The sequence below is a fragment of the Chinchilla lanigera genome, unplaced genomic scaffold, assembly GCF_000276665.1.
Source record: "Chinchilla lanigera isolate Chin_1 unplaced genomic scaffold, ChiLan1.0 scaffold00008, whole genome shotgun sequence".
Classification (NCBI taxonomy): domain Eukaryota; kingdom Metazoa; phylum Chordata; class Mammalia; order Rodentia; family Chinchillidae; genus Chinchilla; species Chinchilla lanigera.
This window is the reverse complement of record NW_004955409.1, coordinates 23,370,301-23,391,645: the sequence shown is the minus strand read 5'-3', so window position 1 is coordinate 23,391,645 and position 21,345 is coordinate 23,370,301. Positions and strand designations below refer to the sequence as shown.

Sequence of the window (21,345 nt, the reverse complement as noted above, 5' to 3'; positions counted from 1 at the left end):
GAGAGTGTGTTAATTTTGGTAAAATTTTAAATCTTTTATATGCTGTTCCCATTCGCTAGCAACAACTACTACTACTGATTACTACTATTTTCCAACTAACTGTATTTTGATGATCCAGGTAACTGTATTTCTCCTTGAACTAAAGGTGTTATTTTCAACAGGGATATTATGTTCATGAAAGTGCTTTGCGAATTGTGACTGTGTAAATATTGCTAATATGTGAACTTAGCTATTAATAATTTTAATTTATTTAGTTGTTAATTTTACTTATGTCTTGTTTTGACATTATATGGATTTCTGACTTTTAATAGACTGTAGGCACAATGTAAGTTTTAATGAGGAAAGCCTGACTTGATCCTGATTTTAAAATCCTATGAAGTTTGAATCGATTAAATGTTAGATAATTTTAAGGCATTATATAATATTAATGTAGTGATACAAGGTGAGGCCTTTTTTTAATGGAAGGTGTACACAGAAGCAAGTAAAGTGAAGAATTATGATGTCTACAAGCATTTTCTAATACTTTGGGAAATAAAATAAAACAAATATTGCAAGCAAAATGCTAATGACTATGGAATCCAGGTAGTAGGTATATGAGTGTTTTACTGCTTTTCATTCTATATATTTGAAATTTTTCTAATAAAAGAGAGTGGGGGAAAATATATTTTAATATCATCGTTGGATTGCCTAGATTCATTTAAAGTTCCATAAATTTTGATAGAACTGTTGGTGTTGCTAAACTGTGTATTCCTGACTTCTCTTTTTTTAAAAAGGCATATTTAAGCAGAGTAGCCTTCTATGGCTTAAAAGGCAGATACTCAAAAGCAATTTTGAACTGTAATGAGGCCATCAGAATTTACCCTCAGAGTGTGCGTGCCTATCTCTACAGAGGAGTTCTCAAGTACTACAACAAGGTAGGCCACGTCCTTCTGCTTTACTGAACTCAGAGACTTGTGGAGTCTCTAGATTCTAAGTAAGGATTCACTTTTTTCTTTTTTTCTGTGATAGGAGAATCACTGTAGTATGAAGCTCTCCACGTAGAATATTTTCCCACAGTGCATCAAAGAGGATTTCAATTTGCGTTTTTTCACAAAATAGTGATTTTTTTCTTTTACATTTTAAATAACATTAAAAAACTAATAACTATTTCATTATAGACAACTTAGAAAATATAGAAGGGAATAAAGCATTATTATTTTACCATCAAATTATAATTGAGAGTGTTTTGGTGTTTTTTTTGGTACAGAGAATCAAACTCAGAACCTTGCACTTGCCAAGTAGACACTTGTGCCATTGAGCTATATCCTTAGCCATGTAGAGTATTTTGGAATATTTAAATTTAATTTAATTTAATTTTTTTTTATTTTAAAAATAAAAGGAGGAAAATATTAACAGACAGTCGACATTTTACAAAATAGCAAAGGAACAGTACAGACAGTACAGAGTTACAAACAGAGTGGTAGGGAATTAACAATGCTTGTTGTATTACATATTGATATCTTCAAAGTGGTTTCTCATGAATACAGATATAGACATACAAAGCTGATCAACCAAGGACTCATTGACAGTTTCTTTCAGCAAAGAAATACAAGACAGTAGAACAGCCATGTTAACTATCCTGCATATACATACATACAAATTTTCTCCTTCTTTGCCTTCTCTTTTCCCATATCCCAGTTATCCTTTACCTTTGAGTGCTTTCCTATCAATTTACAATGTCTATCATATCTCCTAGTTTAAATTAATTCTTTCAGGCTTTACACTAGAGAAACAATGCGATGTTTGCACATGTATGTTTGATTTATTTCACTTATGATTATGGTCTCTAGTTGAGACCATTTACCTATAAAAGCCTCAAGTTTATCTTTCTTTACAGCTGAGTAATATTCCATTATATAAAACTACCACAATTTTCTGATCCAATCCTCAGTGGATGGACATTTGGGTTGCTTCCACATTTTAGCAATTACAAATTGTGCTACTATGAACATAGGTGCACATACATCACTGTGATATGATGTATTTAGATCTTCTGGGAAAATACCCAGCAGGGGGATAGCTGGGTTGAATGGGACCTCTAGATCCAAAAATGGGCAGCTGAGATGAACACACATTTCTCAGACAAGGAGATACAAACGGCAAATAAATATATGAGAAAATGTTCAACATCATTAGTCATTCGAGAAATGCAAATTAAAGCACTGAGATTCCACCTTACCCCAGTAAGAATGGCTAGCATTAAGAAATCAACCAATAACATATGCTGGCGAGGCTGTGGAGAAATAGGAACCCTTCTCCACTGCTGGTGGGAATGCAGACTGGTGAAACCACTGTGGAAATCAGTTTGGAGATTCCTTAAATTTAATTTTAAAAAAATTTTTCCTGATACTATATGCATGGGACTATGCTACTTAATGTAATTTGTGTTGTGCCCTGCTTTTAATGTTTAATCTTTGAAGATACCATTTCTTTGAGGGCATAATATTACATCATCATTTATTTGGATCCCTTGATTGTTGGAAAATTGGGATGTTCTAAATTTTTTAATATTTCACTATTTTAAGTAATGCAATACAGTAATACATGACTGAAAACAAATCCTTGCTAGAGCTTATGACTGGTTCCTAAACAGAAGTTAATTGGTGTGACCGGTGCCACTGGTATCTGGTGCTGCATGGAATGCTTTGTTTCTCTCTACTTTTCTTTTCTGACTTCTCTTTGTAGCTATTTCATGTGAAATATTTTGCAAATAACTCTAAATCAAAGGTAAGACCTTGTATTATGTACTCATTCCATGAAAATTTCTATCTATAGAAAAGATGATAAAGGTATCAGAATAATCAGTGAGGAAGCAAAAGAGAATGTGAGTGAAAAACATGATTATGTGATATGACAATATGAGTGACCGAAGCAGGCTCTGGATTAATATGAGCTGATTCTCTTTTACCAATCAGTATAATTTTCTCCATGTCATATAACACTGATAATAAAATAATTTGCTAGAGTTGTTGATATATTCGATTTTATTTATAGATGAAAGAAACTGTAAATATTCCTACCATAAAATCTTAACTCTGAAAGATTAGTTTAATTGTCTTCAATTTACAGATGATATACAAAATATAAGTCTGCCCAAACTATGTAGAATTAATATTCTATTATACAATTACATTTCAGTGCATTATGATTTACCTTTCTCACTTAATTATCTTTTTCTTTGTAGAGTTACAAACTAGCGATTACAGATTTAACTACGGCTATCAACATGGACAAAAACAATTATGTAGCATTTTATAACAGAGCAATTTGTTACACCAAGATAAAGGAACTTCACATGGTAAGATGATTATTTTAATAAGCAAGTTTGAAGCATTTAAGAAACAATACGCATTCGGTGGCTTTTTGAGTTCAAAAAACAATCAGTAAGCAACATGTAGTAAAAAACATGTTAAAGCATTTGTCAATGTTTTAAAATACTTATAAAGTATTTTCTCTTTACTTCTCATATAATTTTTAAAAAGTAATTCTTCATGGAAATGCATACACATAAAACTTGAGAAACCAAATAACCATTTCAAGTAATATTTAGTGGTCACATCCTTTCTTATATAATTTCTATAATAAATCAAATGAAAAATTAATTTTATAATGCTTATGTATGTATTTAAAGGGGTGTATAAGTTAAAATACATCAAATAAGTATGATTTGAGGAAATAATCTGCTTCCTGTGCAGTCTGACAATGAGGATCACGAACAATATTGTTGCTTCACAATGTCAACTTTAGTGGAGCAGTTCATGGAGGCTTTTATAGTCCAGACACTATCCTTGCAGTAAGGAGTTAGGAGTCCACTTCTGGGTGCCTTGTATTTTGAAGGACTAATTATGGCTGCCGTGAATATTTTTCTCCATTTATCTTCATCTTTTCCCTGCTTGTGAAAACTCTCATTTCTATTTTCTAGTTTTCTGCCAGTTGTCTCACCCTTTGTCTCGGTGGTCATTTTGCAATGAGGATTTCTCTCTGCAGATGTCCTGGTCTGTAGGCTTAGTGTTCTCTCTGACTTTCTTGCTTTTCTTTTTCTGATATCCAGTGGTCTCCCCCTGCTCATCTACCCCTTCTATAGTAAATGAAGCATTTCTTTAAGTTCTTCACATTCCCACTGTTCCATGTAGGTATACTCGCTCACTGTGAAACTTATTTAAATCTGTTTAGACATTTAGGAATTTAGACATCTATGAGCTTTGTAGGGAAGAAGTTGAGGAACAAATTCCACCTAAAAGGATGCAAAGTCCCTGGTAGCCAGAGTGTTGGAATTTCCTCCAGAATTGTTAACAAATGAATAACTAAGCTTTCTAACAAGGGGGTTGTTAAGATCTAATGAGCTAATTAAAAGATCATTTTTCAGTGACCTGCTCAGCAGGTGCTTTGACCGTCCCTCCCTACCCCTCTTCCTGTCAGGAAGGTAAGTAACCCTGAAGTTCAAAACAGTGGCTGGGTGGGGAAGCAATTGTCACATTTTTATCATCTCAGATATATAAAATAGTCAATTCCCTGTTAATAGAGAAAACTCAAAACTGCCTGAAAAAAAAGAGACCAAATTAGAATAACAATATATTGATGATTTTGAGCTGCTAGGACCCCCATATATTTAATCTGCTCATTTTCCAGACAAGGAAGTGGAAGCAGGGGAGAGGTCAGGAAACTCTTCCAAGTCACATAGGGAGTTAGAGACCTGTATTGACATTCACAGATTTGTTTGCTTCTGAGTTAACAGTATTTAGGCAGTTTAGTAAAATCATGTGACCTCCAGCACGTGGGACGGATGCTATTTACAGTATCACTTCCTCCTTTTTTGCCTACCCTTTCCAGTTTCTTAGCACTCTTGCCATCACTAGGCTGAGAAAAATCAAGTGTCTTTAAAACAAAAATTACACTTAAGTGTTCTCCCAGATATGGTTTCCTAAACAACTAAGCAGAAGCGAATCCTGATTCTACAGTTCTATATTAATAAAAATCATTAATAGTTACTACATGTTTAGAGTACTGTGTGGCAAGCATGGGACTAAATGCTTTAGCAACAAGCACTCAAAATATTTCTAAGTGGACTCTTAGAAAAATACGTTGAATTTTCAACATGCCCCTTTCACAGTTGAGGCAAATGAGGCTTAGGGTTAAGTAACTTTTCCCCAACTGAGAAACTGGTAACAGTAGAGGATGGTACAAATCCGGGAAAGACCACTCGTCCTCCTAAAACCTGTGCCTGCCCCTCCAGTTGACCTGCGTAAAATCTCACTTCCTAGCATTAGTTTCTTCTTATGCCACATATTCAGCTGCTTACTGAAATCTAAGTTACCCTACAGGTTTTACATTCTCTGCTTCTGTAAAAGGAAAGGCCAGACACTTTGAAACTAAATTTCTAGATTTTTAAAAACCATTATGAATCTCTTGTACAGTGCTGGCAATGTTTACTTATAATTACTGCCATAGTATACATATAGGATCTTCAACCGCACAGTGCAATATTTTTAGATACTTGGGTGCCCAATCAGGAAATACTAGAGCAGGAAAAAATGAGCAAAAAAGCAAAATATTATTTATTTGCCATTTTCAGCCAGCAAGTGCTTCAGGTATATAAGACTTAGCTCTTTTTTATTTTAAAGATAATTGAAAAGAAAAAGAAATAAAAGAACAATAGCAAAATGCCAACAACATAGACAAAAATGAAACAGCAAAAACAATGATACAGGGTTTCAGAACAAAATGATAAGGGTTAACAGTGGTTGTTATATTACATATTTTTATCTTCATCGGAGCTGGTCAGATTACCAGCTATAAAAATGCAAGATTAATCAAACCACTAAACAGAATAAAAAATAAAAACAACAAAAAAACAATACAGAGTGTCACCCAACAAAATGCTAGAAATTCAACAATGGTTGTTATGTTGCATATTGTTGTCTTCAAATTAATTGTTCAGATTACCAGACATAAGCATGCAAAATTGGTCATATAAATAAATAAAGCATTAACTGTTCCTTTCAATAAACTATTAGACATCAGCAGTACAGCTATCCCAGCCATCCTTCTGTATACATATATATATTTCCCTTCCTTCTTTCTTTCCTTTTCTCCTTTCCCTAGTCCTAGTTGTTTCCTCTTGTGAGCAATTTCTTTCCCTTTCCTAACACTATTGTACATTTTGGGTTTTATTTACTCTCTCATGTTCTTACACTAGGGAGACAACATGATGTCTACACATGTGGGTCTGATTTATTTCACTTATGAGTATGGTCTCTACTTGCATCCATTTACCTATAAAAGCCTGGATTTTATCTTTTTTATAGCTGAGTAATACTCCATTGTAGAAAAATACCACATCTTTTTTATCCATTCCTTAGTTGATGGGTATTTGGGTTGTCTCCAGGATTTAGCTATGACAAATTGCACTGCTATAAATATGGGTGCACATATATTGCAGACTTGGCTCTTTTCTAATCAAACCATATGGTCCTTTTGGACACACCATTCCCTAGGAAAATAATTTCGAGGATTCAATTCTAGTCCAAATTTAAGATTCTCCCAGTATGTGGTGAAGAGAGTGGAGGTCAGCAAAACTTTGTTTATTCAGTGGATGGGAAAAGAAAAAGCTGAAGTGAAAGCAGGTCTTTTCAGTAGATCCCCAGCTTAAACCACTGCCTTTAGAAAGCAAGGACTATGCCTATCAAGACATTTTGAAATAATTTTCCTACAAGTGCTTATATCTTAGTTTCATTAAAGTAGATTTTCAGCAATTCATGATTCATTCACTTTGTAAAAACTGCCTATTTCATTCAGTGATGGTGCTTGTTCCTGGGTTTACAGCAATGAACAAAACAGATAAGCTCTGGCTCCATAGAGCTTAGAGTTTGGTGAAGAAGGCAATAAAACAATAAAAAGAAATTAAATTGTAAACAGGACTCAGTGCTCTGCTTTACTACCCACAGTTGCATGGTGAGACTGCTGAGTGAGGAAACAGGTGTTAAATCCCTCCTTGGAGCCCAGGCACCGATGGGCACGCACAGGGTGACTCACAAGTTGCACATGTTCCGCAAGCCTAGTGGACACCACTAACTAAAAAATAGCAGTATCCTTTCAAATCTTATGCACGATCATTTTGGTCCCAAATTATAAGTCAAGTTAAAGCACTTACTGTGAGTTCCAACACAAGCATAAACACGTTTGCCTATGGCTGGTGCCGTAAGGTTTTATAAGGTTGCATCTATGTTGCTAAGTGATTATTTTACTTTTAGGCATTAATAGATTTTGGAGTTGTGCTGCTCCTTGATGCTGGAGAAACTGTAACATTAAATACCTTCATTAATCGTGGACTCATCTACACAGAACTAGAGCAGTATGGCTTTGCATTAGAGGTGAGCCTTTCTTGTCACTGTATGAAAAAGAACCCACTGGATTTTCCCCACTCTCTTCTGAAAACGTCTCTGAACAAGTTTTTAGTGCTACCAAATAACAATATTATGGAGTGATAATTTTAGCAAGAATTATATTGAAATACTTCCAGTGACTAATAGAATCTGCAAAAAGTGTGCATTTTCACTTTATTTTTATCACAGATAAGTAGCCAGTACATAAAATTCTAATTTGATGAAAAATATTACCTCCAAAGGAAATAAACACAAAATTGAATTATTTGGCAAATGATTTGTGTATCATTTACTCTGCTGCCTAGTGGTCTTTCTTATTCATAATTTTCCTCTTTCCCCATTGAAAATATATCACAATAAATCTGCTACAAACAGGGCAGGAAATAATTGCTAAGGACAGTCTCTGGTGATAGGGTTCAAATTTAGGTGATAGGGTTTAAACAGGCATTCAAAATTGTAATAGGAATAAGTATGTGTAGTATATTGAAAAAACAGCTTGAAGTTTATTTCATTTTAAAAGAAACAAAATTCATAATTTTCATTTTAACTTAATTGTTATTATTTCTTTTACAGTAATTTGGAAGTAAAATCTAGAAAAAAGGCAAAAAGTAGCAATTTGAAATTTGCAGTTTTGTAATAGCAGTTTTGTGTCTTTAGTTCTGAGGAACTGCAATGTAACTTTATGTAGTCGAGCATTCATCTCCTATTCTTTCCATTTTCCAGTAGTCATCTTTTGAGATTCTATCCAACAAAATCACTTTCTAGGCAGTTTACACTATGATGAAATGTAATCCCAGCATTTGAATTCCTTCAGACTTCTTGATATATGGAAACATATCTTTGCAATATACTATCAGGGACCACCTCTGGTACAGACAACTAAAGGACTTTTCTGTTTGCTATAGACAAGAAAATTATGGAAATTTGGGCAATAGAATTGGGGTGGAGAAAGAGAAAAGCAGAAGTGCGGGGCAAATGACCCCAGCTGTTGGGGAGTTAAATACCTAACCTGTTTTACCTATCAGTTAAATAGTTAGCACTAAAGGGCAACATGAACTATACTGCACAACTGATACATACCAAGTTGGACAATTTACAGATAAGGAAACCGGCCTTCAAAATAGGTTACATAAGATCTTTCAACTAGCAAGTACCAGGGAAAAATCTGAATTGAGCTTTACTTGATTCCAGATGCTCTATGTTCCTTCAGTTAATGGACAGGAACTGAAGACGCCAAAGTAAAAAAGGCAGAGCTCTGGTCTTTGGCAGCTGATGGTCTAGTGAGAACCATTGTTGACCCTGTCTTTCTTCACACCCCACATCTATCTCATTAGCAAGTCCCAGTCAGCTATAGCACTAAAGCATATTTTGAGTTAAATCAGTTCTCATAATTGTGACTGCTATCATCTTCTCACCAGTAAGTACTGGGCCAGATCCAAACTTAGATCTCTAAACAGAATCCATGGGCATGGAATACTGCAGTAGTTTCCTAACCACCCTGACTGGTTCTACTCTCGCTCTTCTTCATGCTGCCCAGACATAAACCAGGTCGAGTTAAACCTCTGCTCAAAACTGCCAGTGTCTCCCATCATAATTTGACTGAAACCTGAACTCTTGACCATGACCTACCAAGAGCCTGCGTGATCTGACTGCTGTTCAGTTCTTTGATGGCATTGCTGTTCTCTCCCTATTCACTCCCCTCTGCCCTCCTGCTAGTCCGTGGCAAGGCCAGACTCCCTGCCTGCCTTCACGCAGGCTGTTCCCTGTGCGTACCGCGCTCTGCTCACTCATCTGTGTGCTTCACACCCTCTTTTCCTTCAAGCATCTGCTCAAAAGTGACTTCTTCAGTGAGGAATGAAATAGAAAAACCAAAATAGAATATTAAAAGAATCTGAAAATAAATCTGGAAAAAGGAAACAGAAACAGAGGAGGCAGGCAGAAAACAAATAGTAAGATAGTCAAGTGCCATCATGAGTAGTTATATTAAATGGGAATGGTCAGAAGATCCCAAATATATGATGAGAATGTCAGATGAGAAAGTTTAAAGATATGCATTACATTTTGGTCATAAGAAACACACTTTAAACATTATGACATAGGCAGATAAAAGCAAAAGGCTAGGAGACATGCCAGGAAAACACAAATTAAAAGCCAAAAAGTGATTTTTTTCCTCTGTGCAAAGTAAAATAATTAAGTAAAATTTAAAAATGATGTAGACTGAGGAAGAAGTAATGAAGGATGTAAGAAAGAATAATAAAGGTTGAGATGATAAAAGTAAAATCTTAAAACATACCCAAGAAAAAAGATTTTTGTGGGAGGGATTAATGGAGAAGTCCAGTCTCTAAGTGCTGAAACTATAACAGTGAACTGATAGTTGTGTGACCTTCAGCAAACACTAATCAGGAAACATTTAGACAGGAACTGTTTGAGGAGTTAATGATTAAGTGTGTCAGATTGAGAACATTTATCTCTTTTCCTTCTTAAAAACTTACTATGACAATAGTGAATTAAGGGGTCTGGGGTTTAGCTCAGTGGCACAGTGCCTGTCTGGCAAGCGCAACATTGTGAGTTCAATTCCCGGTACCGGAAAAACAAACAAACAAAAAAAAACCAAACAAACAAAAAACAAAATAGTAAATTAATAAAAAAGATTTAATTCCACAAGGTTAAGGGTAGTGGAGAAGCAATGTTTAAGCACTCTAAACAACCACTTTGGATTTTAATGTCCTAAATTTACATCTGAACAGGAAGCCAAGGATAAGATACTTCAGGGAAGTAAATTGATTCACAACAGACAAACAAAACTGTCAGAGATGTGTAGGAGTGCTGGGAGACAGGAAGTGTGTGGAATGGTGCTGTTAGCTTAATTCTATTCTATGCAGTAAGAAAACAGTTGCGAAGTTGTAATAATATACAATGCTCATGGTACTTAGACATTTGAAAGTAAATACCAGAAGAAATGATAGTAAGCTGAAAAATGATTGCTTTTTGGGAAGTTGGGACGTAAAGGAAGTAGAAAAGAGGGTCACTGTTTAGCATTTAAGTACTATTTTTTTCTTAGGTCTTATATACTGTGTACGGGGATTACCTTGACAAGAATAAAAATAAGCTAAAAAAATGTCTTTACAGTCAGGTTGCAAAATGTAGAGACAGTGCTGAGTATGCTTTCAGGGAGATTGGTGGTGGTGAGAACTAGAAAGCTGTGACCATGCGTGGTTTCCAGGGTGAGGAGGATTGAGTGAAACCTTGTTAGGTCAGGGCAGTGAGAGAGGATCCAGAAGATAGCAGATAGAGTAAGGTTCCAGAGGGGATGGAAGGAATGCTGTGATTCAGAAGATACCTGGCAGCGTGTTTGACTAGATTATATTTGATTAGATAATAAATTTTTTATTCAAATACTCCCATTTAGCATCAAAATATGCTTCATCAAATCTAAGCGGAGAACCTACATTCAGAGATTGGTCTGTGACCGATGCCTCTTGCTCTAGTAGCTCATGGAGTGCTTGACTGGACCCTACTGCTCCTTCTTTCACCCCTAGTAATAGCAGAAAGTTCATCCTGCTGCCCAGGACAACCAGCCTATTCCTGTATACAACCAGGGAGAGTGGGTGGAAGGAGGAGGAAGAGGAGGAGGAGGAGGAGGTGGGAGGGAGAGAGAGACTTGGTTATGGTCCACTCCTGTCTAGTTGGACATGCCTTTTCATACTGTAGAGGGCTGGCCACCTTCAGAAAGAGGGGGCTGGCGTGGTTTCCTTTTGCCCCTCCAGGAGAGGATGCGTATTCAACCTCTGTTTAACTTAGCCAAATGACATCACAATCAAAATTGCCTATGAATGTGGCTGCAGCAACAATCATCTGGGGAAAAAAGTCCTGTTTGTTCCTTCATAAATTATGGACTCTCACCTTATGAAGGCTGCTCTGCACAGTATAGCGATTACTAAATTTAATCTATATCTCATATGTGTAGTGTATTGCTGCTGATATGTTATTTGATTTATAGGTATTTCTTTAAATATTTTGTTAATTTAAGTTTAGTGATCTTATTTTACTTCAGGTCTAAATGTTTTCATAAGACTTTGAAAAGCATTAAGTGTTAGATCCTGTCTCTGCTTCCTAAGAGAGTACTGCGTTCTGGGTCACAGTGGCAGGATTTCCTGCAGACTCAGCGCTTTTAAACTGTTTTAAATAATCTGTTCCCCAGGGTCATTCCAGTCCATCCCAGATGACTTCCAAACTTCAGATATTAGGGTTAGAGTCTCCATTTGCCTGGTCCAGGAAGTCTTCTGGATCTCTGAACAAAATGGTACACTTCTGTCTAGAACTGTGGATTTTGGGAGGTGGGAGCAGCCTTAGCTGATCCACACACAAGGCCCAGTTATGCCCTTCTCCTGGCCTTGGTGACTGTTTTCTCAAAAGTCATATAACTGCAAAGATTCTTTCCAGGGAGTTTCCTTCTCTCTCTAGGTCGAAAGTCTCTGGTGGTGTTCATTGGGTATAAACAGTAAAAATCATGTAAATGAGATACTTTGCTATACATTGCAGGCATGGAGAAGTTTCCCCATCCGCTTTTGCTGTGCTGAATATCAAAGCCAGCGCCTTGCACATGCAAAGGGCATATGCTCTACTATTGGGCTGTATCCTAACTCCAAAATCCCTATTCTTGAAGTCAAGGCAAGTAGTACAAGAGTCTAAATAATTTACAGTGGTGGGGTTCATTGGCTCTATACATCCTCACTCGTGATCTTATGAGGAAAAAATAAAGTTTCCAGAAGGTATATATTATAGCCAAAGTTAGAAGTTTAAGAAAGCACATGTCATCAATATTATAAAATTAACAAAAACTTATAAACTTGTTTCAGGATTTTAAACAAGCTGCGTTGCTAAGCCAGACTAACGTCAGTCTTTTTCAAGCTACTGCCATGTGCCACCACAGGTATGGAGTTCAGTTGTTGTGGAAAGGGAAATCAAGTGGGACCATTTAGTTACAGTTCCGTGAAAAAGGCAGCAAGGGATGGAAGAGAGCGAGGAAAATGTGGATGTGACTGAGGCCTATACACTAGGCAATCTCCTTGGAAATACATAGAGTAAAATTATGCATAACTTGAAATATCTACACATAAACTAGTTTAATTTGCTCATAAAATGGAACTGATCTAAAACTAATTAAAACAATACCAAGAAATATCTGCAAAACAATAAAATCAATAAAAAGTACAATATTTAAAACATTATCTCTTTTTTATTATCTCTCTTTGAAATTGTTACACAAATGATTAAGTTATAGAGAGAACACTTATGTAAGTCTAAAATGCAGACCATCAGTTTAAAATACAAGCATAATTTAGCATATAGTATATAAAGTTTGCTAACCATAGTGTCTACATTTCTACATGGATATTCAATATCTGAAAATTAATTTTTGGTTATTTCAGGTTAAAAGCACAGAGATTCATTGTGCATGGATTTTAATATAAGATAAAATGTACTTGGCCAAGTAATGATTTATAGCATCACTTTTTTGTTTTAAAGAGAAAAAAACAGTAACAAAATAACAACAAAGACAAAAACAACAACACACACAAAAAAGCTACAGATTTCATTACTTTTTATAAAAGATACAATAGCAGTGAATTTATAGGAAGAAATTAGAATAGTTGATACATTATGCAGATAGGTTCTGCAAATACTCAGTTTAGAGAACATAATATGGTTTCAATTACTTAGGAACTTGACATTCTTTATTTTCCTTTGTAGGACATATATAGTACAGCTACATTTTCCTATGAGAGAGTTTGTTATTTTATGAACAAAGTCATATAGCAACTGGAACTTCTGAAGATGCCTTCATGTTAAAAGAAACATTCTCAGACCTTTTATTTTATATAGACAGCAAAATGTAATTATACAGTTGTCATTTTAATCCAGCAATTTTGTACAGTCCCTTTGTTTTTCTTAAGAAGGGAAAAAGGACACTGATCTGTTTGTTTTGTTGTGTGTGTGCTGACCCAAAATGTCTGAAGTCTTTGCATTGTGTTAAAACTAAAAACAGACTGCAACATCTCTCTTGCCCTCCTTCCTACGTCCAGCAACTATTAGAGTCAGTAAGTTTCCCAGTGTGTCCGTTCACAACCTCTTTTGTGAAATGTAATCGCTGGTTATATACAGCAGAGCCTCCTTAAACTGATACTGCTTTGCAATTTCAAATAACAGACCTCTGTCACCTGACTCAATCTCTATTGTTCTTAAATAAAAGTAGAATTTAAATTATCAGTAAAGCCCTGGTAACTCAGAGTCCCAATTCCATGTGTATTGAGTTTTTAACAGTTTTACTGAACTTAGCAATAAGAAATGTTTGGTGATTAGTTAAATTTCTTCAGGAAAAATACTTTTGCATTTCAAAGTAAGTGGTAATATACAAAGCAGCCATTTGTAACTGTGGGGATTCACTTTTGGTGTCTTATATAGAGTAAGGAAAGTAAAAAAAATTCATTTGGAAAATATTATAAGAGGAATAAATCTTTAAATTTTAGAGCTTTGCTCTTTGAACTCACGGGGCTGCAGACATCTGAAGTATCTTTTGTAGATCTCTGGTTCTCACTCTTGTGGTTGCTAGGAGACAGCATTCCTTAGGCTGAATATCCTACTTGTTGCCCAATTTAATCGCCCACAAGTTTATGGTAGAGTTAATTTTTAGATCTTTTTGCAGAAGCTACCTTCATGTTTTTCTTTTAAATGAGAGGTCACTCAGTTATATGTCCTATGCATTTCTCATTTCAATATGTTTATTTTGCCATGCTTAATATTTGCATAAAATACATTTTAATCTTTCACTTTGCAAGCCACATTCTTTAGTTTGGGGGAGGTATTTGTGATTTATTTGTACAACTCAGTGGGGCACATCTGGTAACGTATGTGATTAATGTGGTCAGTGCTGTAGGCTTTTGTGTCTGTATCCTTGTTGCCCACTCAGCGCATGATTCATCAAGAGTAGACACTGCAATGAGAATTAGACACCTTCTTTGAGTGAGCACATTGCTTTAGGTTGATGCAGACACACATTTTATTTAAAAACCCTTTATATACTTTTATACTTGTGATAACAGATGCTCAACTGTTTATAGTTAGTGAACATGTACATTGATGCTGTGTAGAATTCTGCTATGCTTTTCCATTGGCCAACTGCCATAGGATGACTGAACAAGAGCATCAACCTAAGGGACACTGAGAGACACATCTCCAGAAAAATAAAATTGATGTTTCTACAATGGTCTTTCTTTAGTTTGTTTCCTCATTCATTGGTGTTAGAACATGAGGAGTCTCTCTCTTCAGATCTGTCACCTCTCTGGAGTTGATTTTAGTCATCACTAACTTTGAGGTACTTGCCAAGTGGCTTTCCAGATCCATTTCCAGCTTTAGGGTGTAATGATTAGTTACTTACTCTGAACAGACTAAGTGCTCATTAAAGTTAATGCTGGTGACTAGATTAATTAATACGATAATAGCTTCCATCACTGCCTTTGGGTAATATACGTATGCTATATGATGGTGTGCTTCAATTCACTGCCTCATACTTTTTCTTTTTGTATTTTTGATAATTGATTAGGCTATGCAAAAGGAGAGATTGTGTTTTATAAACCGTATATCAGGATACGCATTCCTAAATAATTTTCCATTTCTTTTTGGGCAAGAAGGGTAGAATATGATGACATTTGGATATAAGTCTACTAGGAACATTTCAATGATTTATGGGAAAAATATGAGGGACATGGGATTGTCCTGAAAATTTCAGTAAATGTAGACAATGATATGCATCATAAGTAAGTACTTTACTACTCATTGATAAAAATACTGAACACAATGGAACCTATCAAAAAATGCATTTTACATAAAATGACTGTGGTATGTTTATTCTTGATAAACAGTGCTAGTCCATGTTTAGAATTGTTGCTGTAACACAGTCACATGGAAAGCCACTGTGACCCTCTTTACTAAACTTTTGCTTCTTAAGCAGTGCCAGTTATTTAGCAAAGTAACACAATTTTATTATATCTCTCTTGGAAAAAATGATCCTGTTTTTCTGAGTAACAACCCAGAATGAATTCAAAAGATTCCAGTTGGCTCAAATATATGGATACTAACCTTTGCCTGTCCATAATATCAGAAGTTAATCTTCTCTGGTGCTTCAGTGTTGATTCAGTGGGATCCTCTGGTAGAATATTTGATGCCCCACTTTTGGGCAGTGTTAGCCAAAACACAGAGTAAGAATTGTGAGTATGTCAGTTAGTTTTCACAGTGTGGTTGTACAATAATAAAAAAAAAAAAATCACCTTTTAAGCAAAATTATGGACATCAAGCCTCAATGGATGAGGTAAACAAAATGGAGTCACTCAAGCTAAGTGCAAATATGTAAACTAAAACTTTAAGGAAGCCAGTAGATACCAAAATAGATCAGCTAAAGCTTTATGCCTAACTCCTTGATCATAAAGTAACCTCAAGTAACCTACTGTTAACCAGTCAACTTTTTACTGTTCTGTTTCTTTGTTACCAGGGGACAAACCCCATTTTTTTGCTATTTTCCAGTGGGACTTGAGACCAAAGAAGTCTATTTACAGTGGTAATCAAGAGCGAGATTAATGCACAACAGTCTGCTCATTAGTCAATTTTGAGAGGTTGACTGGAAGTGAAGAGGTTGACTAGATGGGGAGAGCTGTTAAGGTTGGCCTAAAGCTACCTCCCTATATAGTTGGTTTGTCCTAAAGCCTTTATATATAGTGAACTATAACCTAACTTGAAGGTAAATAGACTATCATTTATGCTTGTGACAGGCAACTGAATCTCAGCCAAGCACAAGCAACTAACTGCTCAAATTTCAAATAGGACAGAAGTACACTGTATCCAATGGGGCTCTCTCTTCCACACTTTCCTTTTCTACATGCTCTTTCTTTTCCTCTGGCTAAAAATCCACATACAGTGGGACAGAGCATTTTGGATCCAGGCTGCTGCCAGACTGCAGAATCATCAAGCCAATTAAGATCTGCAAAACAAATTTTGTTGTAATTTTCTCTTTTGGCTTATGGCATCACATTGTGAGAAACTGAATCACTTCTTACTTTCAAAATGAATTCTTTTTCATAACTTACAAACACATCTAGGGAAAAGTCTTAGCAAAAATCTTTCCTTTAAAAACTTTCTGGTTGTGATAGCTGGTACAGCCCTCAAGTTTAACTTTTTGTAGATCACAGCATCCAGCTCCAGTTTTAGTTATTTTTAAGGTTTCTTTTATTAACAACATGAGATATTTATTTTTCTATGAATAGTACTGAAGTTAGATTGTCTTTAAAATAAATTTAGCTAAGTTTAATGAATTGACATAAAAGAAAATATTCCATAGATAATGGGGTAGGGCAGGTCTCATGAAAGGAAGGGCTGAAATTTGGGGAACAGTTTTAAATAGTACTCTTGAGCAGCATCTAGGAGAAGATAGTTTCCAGACGTTATCTTAGATTTCATGTGTTTTTAACAAGGCAAAATGTGTATACAGTGATACATCTTATTGCATTTGAAAACTGGCTTGAGGCAAGTAATGAAAAGAATGGTCAAAAGTCTCTGTGCAGCATTCTTCCTTTATTTAGTTCTTATTACAGCACTAAAAAATTAGTTCTGATTGGTGTGTTCAGGCTCAGGTCTAAATGCCAGGGCTTTCTTTTGATTATATGGTTCAGTAATCAGCTTTCTGGCTCTCTCACACCAGTTACAGTGTATTTTGTGTGAAAATATGCATTTGAGATGGCTGTTTGCAGAAACATGGATTTCTGAAATGAGCCCTATCTGAGTTTGAGTTTTAAATATTTGCTTTATGCAAAGTTAGTACACTATTCACTATGCTGTTTCCTATGTGCAAACTTTTCTGAGTCATGATTTGTCTTTTCATCCATAAAATGTAAGTAATTATAACTAGCTTAAAGAGTTGTTGGAAGGATTAAGTGAAATAATGTTTGTTAAGCTTTTAGCACAGTACCTGGTAAGTAAGCACTTACTTAACATTAGCTCCCTTATCTTGATGTTAACTGAGACTAAATATAATTATCAGATATTATGCATGTGAATTAGTGAAGTGATTTTATATGCCCACAAACAAATATTTCATTCCTTCAACAGCCTTCACCCCTACCTTAGGGAGAATACACAGGGTAATCATTTACTCATATTTGTTTACAAGTTAATAAATAAAACGCACTTCTTTCTGACTTCCTCTGTGGATGTCTGTAATGAAATAGACTGCCTTTATAGATCTGAGGTAAAAACACCTGTGTGATGAAAATTTGTTTCTTTTCATTATATAAGGAAATATTAAATATCTGAAATATATTTATTTTTTAACATAAGTCATGTGCCACTTAATGACAGGCTAAATTCTGAATTGTTACACAGTTATTCATAGTGTGAATGATATACAGTATATTTTCAGACTAAGACAGTTACAGTGTCACTACATAATATAATCTTAGGGGACTACCATTGTGTATGTGGGCTACTGCTAACAGAAACATCATTAGTGTAATGAATATACTTGATGTTATATACTTGTTATATACTTGTATAATTAGTGTATTTTATCAATAAGAACATATGTTTTCTGTACTGGTAACTGACAGTCATTAAAACAAGATTTAGAATATGTTATGGGCCCTCAATCAACTGCCTGGGGAACTCAGACTGGTGTCCCTCATTCTGCCAACATTGTAGTTCACAGCTGAGACCCAGACACCCTCGATCAACTGCCTGAGGACCCTGGTCCAAAGGCCAGCTTTTGGCCACCATTGCAGTTCTCATTTGAGCCTTGCATTGCATCAACTGCCGGGGAATCCTGGACCTGGAGGTCCAACTCCCACTACCATTGTGGGGCAAACCTGACACCCACAAAATCTAGGGACCCTGGAGACCTTTGGTAAGCTTCCTGGGAAGGGTGAGGCTCAGAGTTTTACTTCTGGCATCCAAAATGATAAGATGAAGGAGCAAATACAACCCCGAAGAAGTCCAGGAAACACTGACATAGGAGAACTTGGAAGTCTCACACCTGAGATCTCTGAAATGACTGCAACTGAAGTACAGATACAACTCCATCAGGCCATAGAAGAAATCAGAACAGAAATAATCTCTCTGTTAAAAGTGAAATGACAACAATAATGAAAGAATTGTTTAGCACATCTAAAGGAGACATAGATAAGAAATAGAGGAGCATAGAAAAATAATGGAAACATTAAATAAACAATATAGGAAAGCACTACAAGGCATGAAACAGATTCAAAGAGATATCCAGGAAATCAAAACTTCCATCAAAACCTGGCAAACCCTTTTGAATGAAGACAAAGATATACTTTCAGATCTTGAAGACAGTGTTGCAGCTTACAATTGCAAAGGGAAAGATCTCTTAAAAATAATGAGAAACCAGGAAATATCAATTCAACAGCTGCAAGATGATGCGAAGAGAAGCAGTGTAAGACTAATAGGTGTCAATGAAACAGGAGGAGTCAACACAAATGACCTAAAAAGAATAGTTGCAGAAGTAATAGCAGAAAATTTCCCAAGTATGGAAAAATAATCTGACATAGATTATTTTTAGGCATATAGAACTAGGCATATAGAACCTCTATAGAGGCATATAGAACTTTAACTAGCCATAACAAAAATAAAACTACACCCAGACATATGATAATCAAGATCCCAGAAATTCATCAAAAGGACAGAATATTAAAAGCTGTTAGAGAAAAGAAGCAGAGCACGTATAAAGGAAAACCCGTGAGAATCATGGCAGATTTCTCAACACAAACCATCAAATCAAGAAGAGTTTGGAGTGAAGTACTCCAGGTCCTAAAATAAAATAACTTCCAACCCAGATTTATGTTTCCTGCACAACTCTCCTTCAAATTTGATGAAGAAATAAAATACTTCCATGACAAAGAAGAACTGAAGAATTTCATAAGTGCCAAATCAACCCTACAAAGATGACTAAAAGATATTCTACAAAGAGATAAAAATGATGACAATTTCAAGAACAACAATAGAAAGGAATCATCTAGCAGAGAAAGCAATTAAACAGAGACTAAAAGTAAGAAACCAACAGCTGGTAAATAACATGACAAAGATAAGCCAACATATAACAGTTATAACCATTAATGTAAATGGCCTCAGTTCACCAAATTAAAACAAGTGTACTGGCAGAGTAGATCAAGAAACAAGTCCAATAATATACTGTATACAAGAAACACATTTAACTAAAAAAGAAATTCATAGACTGAAATTCAAAGGTTGGAAAACAATTCTCCATGCCATAGGAATCCAGAAAAAAGCAGGGGTAAGTATTCTGATTGCAGAAAATGTGAACTTGAAACCAAGAAGGATCAAAAGAGATGGGAACTACATACTTGTTAGGGGAAAACTTCAAGAGGAAGAGATTAACAATCATAAATACATATGCACCAAATAAGGGAACATGCAACTATCTAACACAAATCTTAATAGACATGAAAAACCAAATATTGTAATGGGTGACCTTAACACCCCACTGACAGAAAGAGGTAAGTCACCAGAACAAAAATCAGCAAAATAGCAGAAATTAAGCAAACTTGTGAACAAATGGACTTAGTAGACATTTACAGAGTGTTCTACCCCACAACATCAGAATGCACATTCTTCTTAGATGCACATGGGACATTGTCTAAGATAGACCACATACTATCTCAAAGAACATGCTTAATTAGATGAAAAGGAACTGAAATTATCCCATGCATATTATCTGACCACAGTACAATAAAATTAGAAATCAATGACAAAAAAGAATCAAAACACATCATAAATGCATGGAAATTAACTAACAGCCTCCTGAAGAACCAATGGATCACAGATAAGATTAAAGAAAAAATTAAACATCTACAAACAAATGAAAATGTAAATACAACTTCCCAGAATCTATGGGAGGCAGTGAAAGCAATCCTCAGAGGGAAGTTTATAGTAGTGAACTCATACATCAGGAAAACAGAAAGAGAGCAAATGAATAGCCTAACGTTGCATGTCAAACTTTAAAAAAAATTAGCAAGTCAAGCCCAAAGCCCAAAGATAAGAGAAAATTATAAAGAGCAGGGCAGAATTAAAGCAACTGAGATGAAGAAAACACTACAAAGAACTAATGAATCAAAAAGTTGGTTCTTTGAAAGAATTAATAAAATTGATAAACCCCTAGCCAACCTTATCAAAAAAGGGAAGAACTCAAATTCATGCAAAAGGAATAAAAAGGGTGAAATTTTGCTATTCAGGGTCTCTTCTGGTTCCAGATGAAGTTTAGGAATGTTTTCTGCAGATCTGTAAGGTATACTAATGGTATTTTAGTTGGGATTGCATTGAATCTGTACAATAATTTTGGAAGTGTGGCTATTTTCAAAATGTTGATACTTCCTATCCATCTTTGTTACAGATCTTTGATACAGGTCTTATAGAAATTCAGAAGATCAATACCTACTTTGAAAATCGTTATTCCCATAGGACAGAAAACACAGAAGAAAGGGGCAGATTCCTAGATATGCATGAATTACCAAAGTTGAATCAAGAAGAAATAAAAATCCTGAATAATCTAATACCCATGAATAAAATTGAAAATGTGATTAAAAGTTTACCAACAAAGAAAAGCCAAGGTCCTGATGGATTCACAGCTGGATTCTACGAGATATTTAGAGAAGATTTAATTCCAACACTCCTGAAGTTCTTCAATGAAATTGAAAAGGAAGCAATTCTCCCTAAGTCATTTCTGGAGGCAAGTATTATACTGATACCAAAAGCAGAGAAAGATCCAACCAAAAAAGAGAACTACAGGCCAATCTCATTAATTAATGTAAATGCAAAGATACTAAATAAAATACTGGCAAACAGA

At 35.3% G+C, this 21,345-nt stretch overlaps 1 protein-coding gene across 1 annotated transcript in view; it reads left to right on the top strand.

Moving 5' to 3' along the window:
- The window catches only part of Ttc6 (tetratricopeptide repeat domain 6), a gene marked incomplete in the record, with an annotated part of 231,700 nt that overhangs the window by 189,348 nt on the left and 21,007 nt on the right, over positions 1-21,345 (top strand). Inside the window, 5 exon segments of the mRNA XM_013510165.1 lie at positions 774-914; positions 3,224-3,337; positions 7,290-7,409; positions 11,964-12,092; positions 12,281-12,354. Of these exon segments, the coding sequence (XP_013365619.1) occupies positions 774-914; positions 3,224-3,337; positions 7,290-7,409; positions 11,964-12,092; positions 12,281-12,354 (578 nt within the window).